A 15,778-nucleotide genomic window follows, 5' to 3' on the forward strand; every position below is an offset into this window, starting at 1 on the left:
TGATTTTGCTGACATGCAAATCTGCTCATAACCCCTTTCTGATCAGTACCTTTCATTACAGTAGTTTAAAACTTACTTTTGAATCATTACCTTTAGAGGAATATGATGAAAACTTTTACCTACCTCTCAGAAAATTTCTGTTTGAAGGAGTTCACAAATTTCCTAAAGCCCATCCTTGTACTTCTATTAGAGATCCTGACTTCATTGACCTTTGACTCTTGCAGGACAGAGTCCAGCCTCTCTGGACTCTGTTTAAGATTTATTCCTTATGACAAGTCTCCTGCCTCTCTGCATTGTCCCTCCTGTCTTTTTTCATTGTACTATATGTACGCTGAATTCCATCTGTAAGGAACTAATGGTCCTTCCTTACATCGTGTCATTTCATACTAATGAGATCATTTCATTTGCTATTTTCTGGGTAATGTCCACAGATAACATTTAGATACTCAAATGTAACTAGTGGCTACTACTTCGTGAACTTATTTTCATCTCTGAAGACTCAGCTCATAGCTCTCATCAGTGGAGCCTTCACTGATTGACATACATATACAGAGATATCTGCTCTTGCTTTTATAGTCATAAATGTACTTAAACACTGTTATTGTACAGACATGCTACATGATAATTCTTCGTTTGCTTACCTGATTCTACTAAACAGTGATTTCTTTAGTATTTATCTGTGAACTTAGAGTATTAAAGATCCTGACGTAGAAATTTGTTAATTTGACAACTTATATTGAACACTATTTGTAACACTAAAGAATCAGTAGTGATCAGGATAGACAAAGTCATACTTCTTTAATGGGAAAACATAACACATTGAGCAAATAAATGAGTAAATGAGATAAATGTGATAGAAATAGTGCTATAGAAGAAAATAAAGACAGGTACAGTCTGTGGAAGAGTAGTGGGCCCTGTTTCACATAGAGTGAGAAGAGTAGGCCTCATTGAGAAGGTACAGTTGGAGCAAAGAGGTAAGGAGAGTAGGAGAGGAAAAAGAAATGTGAATATTTGTTAACAGGTACATTCTAGGCAGGAGGAATATTAAGGACAAAAGCCTTGAGCCAGAAGTATGTTTGACTAGTTTGAGGAATGGCAAGGAAAACATTGTGCCTACAGCAAAATAAATGAGTGGGAAGGGAGAAAGTGATGAATTCAGAGGTATAAAGACTACAACATAGGAACATTGAGAGGACTTTGGTTTTCACTCTGTGATAAAAAGCCATTGGAGAGTTTTTAGAAGAGGCATGACATTCTTAAAATATTACTCTGGCTGCTCTGATGGAAGTATACCAGGGGAGGATAACAGGGTTAAGGGCAGCAGCAGGGAGATGAGTTAGTGGGATGTTGCCATAATTCAGTTCAAAGGTAATGGTGACTTGAATTGGTATGGTAATAGCAGAGGTCGTAAGAACTCAAAATTCTGGGTATGTGTTGAAGGACAACTGGCTGGCATATGTTCTCACAGTATTGGCTATGAGGTGTGAAAGCAACAGGAGTCAAGGATAATGGCAAGGTTTGTGGCCTTAAGTAATTGGAAGGATGGAGTTAACATTTGAAACAGATGGAAAAGACCACAGGAGGAGCAGTATTGAGGGAAACCGATGACAAATTCAGTTTTTGGTATATGAAGTTTGAGTGCCTGTTAGGTACTGAAGTGATGGCTTATATAACTTGAAATATTAAGTAGGCAGTTGTCTACACAAGTCTGCAATTTAAGGAAGCAGGCTGGGTCAAAGGTAGATTGGGAATCATTGACTTATTGATCTGTGCTCTCCGAGATGGTAGCCACTAACTTCATGTGAATATTTAAATTTTAATGAATTAAAATTTAATCTTAAATTCAGTCCTTCAACCATACTACCCATAGGTCAGTGTTCAGTAGCCCCATGTGACTTCGGTATTAAACATAGAAGATTATAGAACATTTCCATCATCACAGAAAGTTTTTTTTTTTTTTTTGCACAGTGCTGATATAGATGGTATATAAAGCCATAAGATTGGAGAACATCACCACGGAGAGTGAAGAGCAGATAGATGGAGGAAAATTAAGTTGTTTTTTTTTTTGTATTTTTTTTATTACAAAGTTTATTTTTACATCGTTTTGCACATTTTTTTTTTCCATCTCGATTGTAATCCCCGTGGGTTTCCCATCACCAAATCACCCCTGTGCCACCACCATAGTCCCGTGCATTTCCCTCCTTTCCCCCCCCCCACCATTTTTGATCCCATTCCCCACTCCGCCCCTACAGAATGTCTCTGGTATATGGTTGTTCATTATTTTTGTTATTTTCTCGCCTGGTCCATTATACTCCTGCTATGAGTGAAACCATCCGGTATTTTTCTTTCTCTTTCTGGCTTATCTCACTAAGCATGATCTTTTCCAGCTCCATCCAAGTTGCTGCAAAAGACATGTGTTTCTCTTTTTTGGTTGCTGAGTAATATTCCATTGTATATATGTACCACATCTTTCTAATCCAGTCATCTACTTTTGGGCATTTGGGCTGCTTCCATGTTTTTCCAATTGTAAATAAAGCAGCAATAAACATGGGGGTACAAGTATCTTTTTCAATCAGTGTTTTTGTGGTCTTTTGGATAGATACCTAGGAGTGGGATTGCTGGGTCGTAGGGAAGCTCCATGTTTAGCAGCTTGAGGAACCTCCAGACAGTTTTCCATAGTGGTTGTACTAGTTTGCATTCCCACCAGCAGTGCAGGAGAGTTCCTTGGAGGAAAATTAAGTTTAAGGAAGGAAGTCTGCAACACTATACACTAAAATGTTCAGGGAAATGAGGAAGGATTAGTAAATATGACTAGAATAAATGGCAAATGAGGAGGTAACACATAAGATCTTGGTGCCCCAAAAGCCATGCAGAGAAGTAATTCATAATGAGGGAATGATGACTGTGTGAATGTTGCTAGTGGGGCAAATAAGACGAGGTTTAAGAATTTTCTATTAGGTTTATTAACTCAAAGGTGACTGCCGTACTGGTAAACGATTCTTTGGAATAGTAGAAACAAAGTTGTTTTTTTTTTATAATAGTTCACCAGGGAGAAAACAGAAGGATATGAGTAGGAGAAGGCCAATAGAGACACTTATTAGAAGTTTTGCTTTATATGGGAGCAGAAAAATAGAGGCTAGAGAAGCAGGTGAGATCAAGAGAGGGTTTTTTTAAAAAACAAAACAAAACAAAACAGGACTATATATACAGGAATACAATGTACAATGCAGATAGAAAAATTAATTATGCAGGAGGGAAAGTATGGGAGAGATGCTCCAGGATAGTCAGAGGAGGGGGATCTAGTGCGCAAATGGACAGGGCGACTTTAGATAGACACAGAGCACACTTTATTAACAGGAGGAAGATAGATTGTATATACACAGGCACAGCAGTTGGATTGCTGTGGGGATGAGAGCTTGTGGTAGCTCTTTTCTGATTGCCTTTATTTTCTTTCTGAAGTATGATGCAGAGTTACCATTTGGAATGAGAATGGAAGAAGAGAAAGGTATAAAATAGCCACTGAAGAATGGAAATGATTAGACTAGGGAAATGTAGTAGGCTTTCCATACAGCACTAAGGGGGCAGTTAAAGTTAACGGTCCCACGTTTAAAACGAAATATTAGCATGGTTGTATGTTTTTGCACAGTAAATATTTTGAACTTAATTCAGATGCTATGAAAGGTCAAAAGGAAACTTCACAAGAAAGTAACATTGAACTGGTTGGTGAAGAATATAATGGAGTTTAGTATTGGAAATGAAGGGTAAGGACATCCCGGTGGAGGCAACAGCATGTACTAAGGCCCAGAGACATGGCCAAGCAGAATATATTTCTAGATAATTTGGAAACTACTGTTGTAGGCTTTGACCTGTGCAAGGTTAGACAGAAAGAACATGTCTCCTGGGGTTATTACAAAAATTTCTCTGAGCTCACTAAATTTTATTTCTGTACTCTCAGATGCTCTTAATGCTCAGCACTACAAAGTCCTTATTGGTAACCGGGAGTGGATGATTAGGAATGGCCTCATCATTGACAATGATGTAGATGGGTTCATGACTGAACATGAGAGAAAAGGTCGGACAGCTGTATTGGTGGCAGTTGATGGTAAGGTTTTCCATATGTATATGAGTAAATACTGATATAAATTATTGTTTCATGTGTATTTTTGAGAGATTTCTGACCTGTTAATGTTATTCAAAATTGGCTTGAATGCAACGTGAAAATGTTAGCAATACATAATTGTTACCAATTAATTAAAAATTCTTTTGTATTTGCCTGGCTTTGTGATACCTTTCTTAACCTATATATATTTTTAAAAAGGTAATTAAGGTTTTGTTAACCTAAATAACATATTAAAATAATAGCAAACTAATAAATACTATCCATATTCTCATCATCTTAACTTGATATTAGCTTTAATTCTTACATTTCATTCTTATTTTTGTTCATAAATATTTTTTAACAATTAAAATATCAGTACAAATACTGTATTTTTGAAAGAATACATTTTATTATATGTAACTTTTATTTTAAAAAGCTGAATACAAATTTAAAAATCTTTGAACCCATACTTTTTCTTTTATTTAATAATAAACATTTTCCAATTTTGCTATGCAATATTACTTTAGTGTTGCACAATTTATCAATATGTAGTTTCATTAACTTAACCACTCTGCTGTTAGAAATTTAAGCTATTCCTAATATTTCACTATTGAAAGTAGCATTAGAATAAACATTTTTGATGTTTTAGGTGCTTTCTGTGAGGGTAAATATCTGTGAGATCAATTAATTAACACATATAATCATTGCTAATTGTAAAGGTTGTGTCTTACTGTCACCATTTTAGGTCTACCAGAAAACAAAATATCATTTATTTTTTAATTAAAAAAAGAAAAAAACTACTCACAGTGATTCTTGCCTGCCCAGTATAAAATGCCAGTTTTGTCTCCATTTACCTTCTCCACCTTAAAAAGAAAAAAAATAAGTTTTCAGTACCATTTTCCTTTAAATTACCTAACATGTTTGGAGCTATTGGAAAATACCTTCTCAAGAAAAGAGAAAGGGTCTTTTAGCAGCAAACAAGATCTCTTTTTATTTTCCTGATACACTACCGCCTCTTCCTGAAAATCTCATAACCAAATATGGAAGTTTGTTGCAGGGTTTGTGGCCCTGTGTGGGCTGTGTAGACTTTGAGATATTTTGAGTTTGCCAAGTCCTAAACATCTTTACTTAACAAAATTTCTTTCTGAAAATTTAAGTTAGAACATTATTCTGCTTTCAGCACATTGCAACCTCTCTGATTTTTTGCTGCTTTTGTATTAGGTGAACTGTGTGGCTTGATAGCTATTGCTGATACAGTGAAGCCTGAAGCAGAATTGGCTGTCCATATTCTGAAATCCATGGGCTTAGAAGTGGTTCTGATGACTGGAGACAACAGTAAAACAGCAAGATCTATTGCTTCTCAGGTAATTGGCTTATTTTGTTGTTAGAGTCAGAGGTACGTGGTAACTTCTAATTCTTATGTACATTTTCTTGCCATCAGATGCTAAAAAATTCATATACCTACTACTTCTTTTATCACCAAATAGCCCTATATGATTACTTCAAAAAGAATTGGCCTACTCTGCTCAAAGGACTTTGGGCTTTCTGAGTTAGGTTTTAAACAAACAGGTATCTGCTTAGTTTATGGGATGCTTGAGTGACACCGTATACAACAGTTTCTGTTGATGCTCTCTTTGAAATGCTCCTCATATTCTTTACCAGTGCTGCCAGCCTAAAGCAGGCCCTCACGCCAAAACATGGCAGTAGCTACAAGCACATCCTCTCTCATTTATCCTAAACACCACGGATGGAACCACCTTCCCAGTGCACAACTTTGATATATCATTTTTCTGCTGTTGACCCATATTTGCCTTACCGCCAAAACTTTCTCATATTAGTCTTTTCTACTTTGTAGTGCTTTCTCCCCTTTTCTATTAAATAATGCAAATAATATAGGAATGCAGTCTTGTATAAAAATACAGAAGGATATAAAATAAAAGGTTTGTCACCCTCTTCTATCCCTCCACACTTTTTCATATGTATTTATAAATGTATAGTTAGGGTATTTTCAACATAAATTGTATCATTTTTGTACAAATTGTTAAGCAGTTTGCTTTTTTAAAACAACAATACACTTCTGAGCTTTGTCCATGGTTGCACTTATAAAGTGATACAGCTACATTGTAATTTATTTACCAGCCTCTAATAATGGACATTTAGGCAATTTTGAAAATTTTGTTGCAGTGCACCAGGCAGTAATGTACATCCCTGAACATCTTTCTTTTTGTTAATATCTACAAGTATGTTCCAAATAAAACTAAAAGTAAAGTGTTGAACCAAGTGATGTTTACCTTTGATAGATGCTGCCAAATATCCTCCAAGAAGACAGTACCCATTTACACACCCACCATATCCTTGCCAGCAATGAAGATTACTAGGTTTTTTCTTTTCTCAAATTTTATTAATTTGTCAGTTATTTTCTGAACTATGTCATTTTGAGGGTACATGTACGCACCAGACATTAAATACAGGGATACCTTTGGGATGACCAAAGGTAAACAAAAGCAAAATTAGACAAATAGGACTTCATCATGCTTGTCAGTCTTTTAAAATTTGTACACCTGGTAGGCAGAGTGATGATTCATTAGTGCTGAGTTATTTTTCAGATACTCAGTAATATTTCTTGAAATGAAATGAATTGACTTAATTTTCATGTAGGTTGGCATTACTAAGGTGTTTGCTGAAGTTCTACCATCCCACAAGGTTGCTAAAGTGAAGCAGCTTCAAGAGGAGGGGAAACGAGTAGCAATGGTAGGAGATGGAATCAATGACTCCCCAGCTCTGGCTATGGCTAATGTTGGAATTGCCATTGGCACAGGCACAGATGTAGCCATTGAAGCAGCTGATGTGGTATTGATAAGGGTAAGTGCTATGGCATGAACCTTGGGGAGTTCAGGACTACCCTCCATGGACAAGGGTATTGTTGTAAAGTATGTTGAGAGCAGTGATTCTGTTCTTATTCCCAGCCAGGCCCCTAATCATTGAGAATTGGGGCAACTTGAGATGGGAGTATTAAATTGTCTTACTAATTATTTCCTGATTTATTCAATTCACTAAAGCAAATAAGGAATCCAGGCTTCTAAAGTGAAGAGTAAGACTTGAGGAAATACTTGAAATTACTTTCAACAAATACTTGCTAATGTTATATTAATGAGATTTAATCCCTGTACCAGCATACAACCCTGAAAGTGTTCTTCAGAACCCTGAGAAAAATTCCTGAAGAATATCTAAGGTTCACTCAAATTTTTAAATAGCTGAGATTTGTAGTTAATTCACATATTACCCAAAGGTATTCATTATCTTCAATATATAAAATATCAAATGCAGAAGTACTAGTTAAGTTAGAGTAGCTCACTAATATCACAAATGTTTCTTTTCTCAGAATGATCTTCTTGATGTAGTGGCAAGTATTGATTTATCAAGGAAGACAGTCAAGAGGATTCGGATAAATTTTGTCTTTGCTCTAATTTATAATCTGATTGGGATCCCCATAGCTGCGGGTATGTGAATGTTAAATAGGTTTGCTTTTTCCTTTGAAGTTATTAGAGACAATTCATATTAGAATTTTTAGTCTTCTTATAAATTTTGAGCTGTTTTTGTTGATATGGCAAGAAGTAATATTAAATAGTATTAATTTTCATCAATGTTAATTAAATTTAACAATGTATACACATTCTGATAGGTTTATTTTACTTTATTTTTTCCTTCCAATTTTATTTTGAACACTTTGAAGCCTAAATAAGCATTGAAAAAGTGGTATATTGAAACCTGTATATCTTTCACCTAAGTTCACTAATAATATTTTGCCATGTTTTGTTTCTCTTTATATACTCTTACACAGATATTTAGTTAGTCTTTATTTTTTGCCAAAGAGAACAAATTTTACCTTTAATCTCATATCCAAATACAACCGCTGTTAGCTAAATTTTAGTATGTTCCCTTACAGTCTTTTTCTTTTGTAATTTAAGTTTTTTTCTTTGCAGTCTTTTAAATCTTATATCACTTTTTGTCTTATTACATAGTTGTAATTATAGTGTACAGATAATTTTCTGCTCTTTTTACTTGGTGACCAAAGATAGAAAAATCTTGGATAAAGAAATATGATAAATCAAAGCCAATTTTGAATTGTTTAATAAGCATCTAAGAATTTCTGTATTTAAGGGCTCAGTAGGCAGTAATAGTGACATAAGAGAAATCATTGTCACTTACTCCTTGTTTTCTTTCTTTTTTTTATTTGAGAGCCCAAGGACTTAAAATGACATGCGAAAAGTTACATGCTACTTTATGAGAAAATTCTCACAAATGTTGAAAGGATACAGAGTACCAGACTAATGAAAATCCAGAGATGAATTCATGTAACAAATGATTTTTTAAAATTATGCAAGCAATATATTATCATTGTAGAAAAAGTAGAAGCATAAAAATAAGCATACAAAAATTTAAAAGTATAACTTTATCATTTTCTGTATATCAGCAGCTATTAAAATGTCAAAACAAAGTGTGAATGAATTTGTAGAACATAAAATTTCATTCATTTTTGATGGGATTACGATCTGTTAACAGTCACTTTGGAGAGTAATTGAAGAATATCCACCTAAGTTGAAGATGTGACCATATTATAGCCCAGCAGTTTCACCTCTAGGTATACACCCTAGAGAAATTCCGAACACATGTGCAGGAAGCCATGCAAGAATGTTCACAGCAGCACTCTGTTGGTGATCATTGGCAGTGATGTAAACCTCTATCCATAGGAGGATATATGTGAATATCAAACAAGGAAATGATATATGTATACATATGAGAAACACATAGGCTATCTGTTTAGTACTGCCTGTTCTAACTAATCCAAACTCATTTCCTAGGAGTTTTTATGCCAATTGGTTTGGTTTTGCAACCCTGGATGGGATCTGCTGCAATGGCTGCTTCCTCTGTTTCAGTAGTACTTTCTTCTCTCTTTCTTAAACTGTAAGTATGATGGTTTGCTCATGCTTGTATTTTTTTTTTAATTAAAACACCTTATTAACTTCACTCAAGATAGATACGATAATGAGTCCCCTCCTTCCGCCCAGACAGCCCACCAAGGAGGTTGGGTGGGCTAGGGGCTGGGGGCTGGTGCTGTGGGAGGGGAACAAAATCACCACCCTTCCCGAGATCCTAGCAGAGAGTCTTGTTTGTATTTTGTATTGCTTTTATCATCCATGATCAATGTTGGGGAGCTTTATTCCTATATTCATCAATGATAGGCCCAGAATATTCTTAGTAAGTGTTAGCTATGTGTTGTTACCTTGTATAGTCATAAATAGCAACCACAATCACGTGGGTGGGGTAAAATCTAGTACATTGACTCTGATCAGTAGGATTTCTGAGCATAGGACTCCAAGCAATTAGTTTCAAGCTCCTTTTCTAGCAGAACTGCTTACGTACATTTCATACTAGACAGATCTCCTTCCCTTTTTGAATATAACAAGCTTCTTGTAATATTTGAAAATTTCAAACTCTTGTATTTTTCCATGTGTTCAGTTATAGGAAACCAAATTATGAGAATTTTGAACTGCATACCCGAAGCCAGATGGGACAGAAAAGTCCTTCAGAAATCAGTGTTCATGTTGGAATAGATGACACATCAAGAAATTCTCCTAAACTGGGTTTACTGGACCGGATTATTAATTATAGCAGAGCTTCCATAAACTCACTACTGTCTGATAAGCGGTCCCTCAACAGCGTTGCTACCAGTGAACCTGACAAGCACTCTCTCCTGGTGGGAGACTTCAGGGAAGATGATGATACCACATTGTAACAGGCCACAGAGAGAGTGTGCTATTAACTGATGTTATGCACTGACACACATTCATGATGTCATGTTAGCTTTTCAGAATGTGGTAGGACTTTATGTCGGCCTCATGCTCATATATTAGGGATTCTGTTTGAGTTGCATTTGTCTTTTGGCAAAGCTATTGTTTCAGGACCTCAGCTCTGAACGTAGAATTATTTAAAATGAACTCCAGTATTTTTTTTCACTAGTAACTGCTTAGAGCAGTGAGGTTTATAGAAAGCCCTAGAATTGAGATTGCTGAATTGCTGCTAAAGTAGTAGTATTTTTTAATTTGACTAAGAAAAAAACTCATGAAGAAGGTAATTAAAAACTTAAAAATTTGAGAGCATGACCTTGAGGAGGTTCCTGAGTCCCTGTCCCTACCAGACTGGGGAGCAATGACTTTCAAAGCACTGTATAAAGTTGAGTTTTAGAAAGAAAACAGTTAAAACTGTTTACAAATAGATGTGCCTTATTTATTGCAGGCTTCCTTTTCCACCTTACTCTCCCTGTATCTTTGTCTTTGCTTTTGCTTTCTCAGATGCTCCAGTGTGTTTTCTTTTGTTATTTTCTTTTAAGTGAACCGAGTACTGATAGTTTTTCATCGATAAAAGTAACTGACAACTTTCCCATTATCTTACTCTTTATCTTATAGCTCAGAAGACCTTACAGATCTTTATGGTTCTCTGCTTCCCATCTTTCCATTGATGTAAAAAACATATCAGATTCTTCCTTCAGTAACTCCCTAGTTCTGTGCAAGCTTTCAGTTAATTCCTGCTGAGTATAGCTATAAGTCATTCTTAGTGTATTCTAGCAACCTCATTGCAGAAACTTAATATTTTGAACTTCTTCCATAATTGATTTTTTCTCAAATACTAACAGTACATCTTTAACATATATAGCTCATTACCTGGATTCACTACATTTATCCCTTTTTGAAGACAAGACCTTAGCTGGTATATATACTTTAATTATCCTCAACTGTTTTTAAATGACCCCTCAAAATGGCTAAAATAATGTTATGACACAAAGTTGCTTTTACCAAAAAATAATAAATTGTAATACACAAATTAGAATTTTCCCAGATTTCCATAACTATTGTCCAGATCTATGCTTTTCTCGAGTTTGAAACATCTATACTTGCTAGTTAATGTGGTTGACAAAATTAGGGCCGTTTTCATATTGCCCTATAAATTTGGAAATTCCCCGGTGAGTGAATACATTAGTCAGAGATCTGGTACTTGAGTCACTAAATGTTCTTGAGAATTGCAAGATGGATAACACATGTGGAAAATTTAACTGAATAGAACTCATAAATTCCTAATATTTTGTTCCCATTTATGTAATTGCCATACATAAAGCTGCTGTGTACTGTGTACAATGCTGAATACATAGTATTTGTAGTGTTAGTTCTTTTCTCCTCTTGAGTTCAGTAAGAAATATTTAAAAATCATTTTTATAAAATAGTTACTAAAAAGAGGTGGAAGTGGAAGATGGGTTTTTCCCTCTCCTACCATTCTTTCTCTCTGATCCATTTATATACACACTAAAGAGTTTACAACATTATTACTTAATGTTATACTTTCAGATTTGGAAGGTATAATTTTCTTTCAGCTCTCTTAAAAAGAGAACTGAAGCCGGAAAGACAAGCCCATCTTAGTGAAATATGAATTCGTTTATATGTCTGTGCTCTTTTTCAGACCATGTGCCTCTCCCTTGCTTTCAGTTTGAATTTTAGTATTTGTTCCTTATTTTAACTACAGTGGCCCAACATATCACAACTTGTTTCTTCCAGAAGAAACAGCTAATATGACAAATATATAACAGACTTTTGAATAGAGGCACCTCCCTGTCCACTCCCACCTTCTACTCTTTCTCTCTCTCTGAAGTACTTGAACATAGCCAGTTACCTTTTATTGTTATTTGTGTGTTTGATTTTTTGTTGACCCCACATTTCAGGGGTCCCACATGTTACAGAACACAGGGACAAGCAGACTATAGTCTGGGAATAATCAACAACATTTTAGCTCTGTACTACAAAAACAAAAAACGTGCTGTTTAGATGCTTTAAATGTCTGTAGCTCCACTTGAGTTCTCTACCACGAGTTTCTTTTGCAATCTTGAATTTCCTTTAGTTTTATAGAGAAGCTGTATTCATGAGAGGTGATCATATATACAGAGGATCAAAAACATTGCTTTCAGTTAGTTACAAGCTTTAAGTAACTAGTCAGAACAAATTTTATAAATGTGTATATGTATGTATTCATCCCATACATACACACAAACTACATGAAAAGAGAATGGTTTTATATTTGAATTTGATTTTTGAACATCTGAAGTTTTTTTATTGTTGCTTTATCACTCTTCTGAATTTACTCAGCAGTCATGTCCTCGCTCTAAAGGATGTTTTCATATCCAGTGCAGGTTCAAACTCAATTTTGGGTACCTTGTAACTTAAATATCCAAAGATGCATTTTGAATTTCAAAGAATTAAACTGTAACTAGAGGATTTAGTGTTATAGTCTAAAGAAGTATGGTTCTCAGTTATGAAAAGAGAAATGTTATTTTTCCTAGCTTAGTATCAACACTTTAGATGGTTAAATTTGATGCCTTGTGCACAAATACTTTTATATAATGTGCTTTAATTTAAAATTTTATTTTCTTCAGATATATTCTTTGTTCAGGTTTCTTAAAATAGCACTCTAGATATTTCAAAAAATTTAAGCATGACTATTTTTTTCTGTACACATCTTAAAATCAGAAATTTATGTTGAGATTTTTTTTCCCATTACGTGTGGATCTTGCTTTAAAATTATTTTTCTTAATATTTATTTTATTCTTTTATTATTTGGGGGGGGTGAGGTATCTGGTAACTGGTTATTTTATTAAGAATAAAAACACTCCTGGAATCACTGTCTTCAGATTTTTTGTTTCTTATTTTTCTATATTAAAAACGTTATTTTACCAAATGTTTAAAATTTTAGGCTCATAATAAGTTATTAGCTATTTTACACTAACTTTTTGTAGTACCTCTGAAAGTTTATCTGTTGTGAGCAACCAGATGCAACCCAAATGCATGAATTCTTCAATTAAAAGAACATCTGTAATAGCATTGATAATAAATGCCTTTTGTAGCCAAAATCAGGAGTTTCAACCTTATGTTTTTGAAGAAGTGTTTAACTAAAGATTATTAAACATTTTTTTTTAGGACTGAAATGTTTTACAATAATTGTCAACTTTAGTCAAGATATTCAGTGGTTTTTTTTTTTTTCCTTAAGCATGTAATCATATATCTGATGAGGATGTGCCTTCAACTTTATAATTGCAGCATTATATATATATATATAAAGTTTTGTCAGTGTCTCTTTTGTTAAATCATCCAAATCCTCCACCAACAGTTTTGAGCTACCATTGTGTGTTTTTTTTTCCTGACTAGTAATCAGTCATGGCAGTAGGTTTGGAGGCAGCACTAGGTTTTCACTAAGGCTGTTTTCCTTCAGACACCATTTCACTTGCTGTGTCATTTAATTAAGATGAGAAACAAAGAAAAGAATATAATTGTCCTTTCCTTTCTGTTCATGAAAGTACTTTTGATTGTCTACCCCAAATGAACAAAATATAGGTAAGAGCTTTTATTGATATTGGAGAGCACTATACAGTATATTCTATAGTGACAGAGACCAGCAGACGTACTTGCTTAACAGTTTCCTCTTCACAGATGTCACCAGTAGTTGTGAAAACGAATTACAAGTGAGAGATGAAAAGTAAAGCTCTTGAGGACAAAGTTTAAATGGAGCTACTATTATAAAGACTATTTCATGCAATTTAAGAAATCTGAAAACTTCCATACAGCCAGTCCTCTCTGAAGAAGTTTGAAATAGGCTCAGAAGTCTTCAGTATAATGTACTTACTGCCCTCAATTGACCCCAGCTTCTCACTATAAGAATCTTACCTCCCGGAGTATAATGGACCAGGCGAGAAAATAACAAAAATAATGAACAACCATATACCAGAGACATTTTGCGGGGGTGGAGTGGGGAATGGGATCAAAAACGGGGGGGGGGGGGGTGGAGAAATGCACGGGATTATGGTGATGGCACACGGGTGATTTGGTGATGGGAAACCCGCGGGGATTACAATCGGGATGGAAAAAAAATGTACAAAATGATGTAAAAATAAACTTTTGTAATTAAAAAAAAAAAAAATCTTACCTCTCGGGCCCTCCATGGAGGCGCAGTGGGTTAAAGCACAGCACTAAGAAGCTAAAGCCACTTCCGCATGAGTTCAATCCCAGCCTGCACCGGAGGTGACCACATGGCCTGGCAGACCTCTCCTGAGCAGCCCGCTGCTCCCCTCAGCAGTGTACTTCGTTGATCTGCCTGTTCTGCCCCCCACTCTGTCCCTGGTGAATCTTCTCACCCTCCGCATCTCTGGCCTGTACCCCAGTTCTGTATGAATAAATAAATAAATCTTTAAAAAAAAAAAAGAATCTTACCTCCCATACCTCCCACCACATGGTCTGGTTATAAACTGAAGTGCTGCCATTGCTTTGAAATTACTTGCTTCATCTCAGTCAGAAGTTTATTCATTGAAGTAGTTATCACCAAATAATAGAAGAAAGCAGATTAACTTAATTCATCCTAAAGTGCCAGTGATCTTTAGATATGGCTGGAAATAGTTGCTCGCTGGAAATAGTTGCTAGAAGGACTTGAAAAAGAATATTAAAAAAGAATATTTGGTAATCCAAATGACTTCCTAACTATTGAAAGGAAACACATTGGGCCATGTAGAAGAGATTATTGTGGGACAAAAGATCCCAGGATCAGCTCTACTAAGGTCTTTGTGTTCTATAGTTTTCAACATGTTTACATCTACTATTTCTTTCAAAGCACTTCATTCCTGTAATGTTGGAAATACCACTGCTTTTGGATCCCACCAGACCTATTTACAAAATCCTAGTTCTGCCTCTTGCCAACTTTGTGGCTGTATCAGTTTCTTACTATTGCTATAACAGGTTATAACATGTTCAGTGTCCTAAATTTATTATCTTACAATTCTGGCAGTCAGAAATCCGAAATGTGTGTCAGCTAAAAAAATTTCCTTCTATGAACCCTAGAGGGAATCAAATTCCATGCCTTGTTTTAGTTTCTGGGGTCTGCCACGTTCCTTGACTCATGGCCCTTATCTAAGATCACTCCAACTTCTGGTTTCTCTTGTTTAATTTTCTACTATTACCTCTGATCCTCCCTCTTATAATGACCCTGTGACGTTAGGTCTACTCAGATAATACAGAATAATTTCCTTATCTTAAGATCATTAATTATGTCAGCAAAGTCCCTTTTTGCCAAGTGAAGTAACATATTCTCAGGTTCTGGGCATAATATGTAGGCTTCTTCCTATTGTATTGACAATGAACAAATTACTTAAAAGAACTTTCAAGTTAAAACTTTTAAGAAACCTAAAATTTTTTTTTAAAGATTTATTTATTCATACATACAAGAACAGGGTTACAGGCCAGAGGTGTAGGGAGTGAGAGGATTCATCAGAGACAGAGAGGGGAGCAGAACAGGCAGATGCACTGAGGTACACTGCTGAGGGGAGCAGAGGACAGAAGTCTGCCGCGCCATGTGGGTCACCTCCCTGGCCAGGATCGCACGTGTACTGCAGTGGCTTCAGACAGCTTCACAATGCTGTGCTTTAACCTGTTGTGCCACCAGGGAGGGCCCAAAACTTTAAATTTTTTTTCAAGTGCAAAGTGAGGATAAGCATTCTTGCCTTATGTAGCAGACCTCTCTGTCAACTGCTGCTCCCCTCAGCAGTGTATTTCAGTAGATCCACCTAATCTGTTCCCCACTCTCTCTGGTGAA

The 15,778-nt window shown here is 35.5% G+C and overlaps 1 protein-coding gene across 1 annotated transcript in view; it reads left to right on the top strand.

Moving 5' to 3' along the window:
- The window catches only part of ATP7A (ATPase, Cu++ transporting, alpha polypeptide), a 133,467-nt gene extending 120,785 nt beyond the window's left edge, over positions 1–12,682 (top strand). Inside the window, exons 18-23 of the mRNA XM_004685608.2 lie at positions 3,956–4,102; positions 5,321–5,463; positions 6,758–6,961; positions 7,482–7,599; positions 8,962–9,064; positions 9,620–12,682. Of these exons, the coding sequence (XP_004685665.1) occupies positions 3,956–4,102; positions 5,321–5,463; positions 6,758–6,961; positions 7,482–7,599; positions 8,962–9,064; positions 9,620–9,896 (992 nt within the window). The 3' untranslated portion in view covers positions 9,897–12,682. The remainder of the gene's footprint in view (positions 1–3,955; positions 4,103–5,320; positions 5,464–6,757; positions 6,962–7,481; positions 7,600–8,961; positions 9,065–9,619) is intronic.
- Positions 12,683–15,778: the final 3,096 nt, after the last annotated feature.

This window comes from Condylura cristata, unplaced genomic scaffold (genome assembly GCF_000260355.1).
Source record: "Condylura cristata isolate star-nosed mole 26May11 unplaced genomic scaffold, ConCri1.0 scaffold00019, whole genome shotgun sequence".
Taxonomy (NCBI): Eukaryota; Metazoa; Chordata; class Mammalia; order Eulipotyphla; family Talpidae; genus Condylura; species Condylura cristata.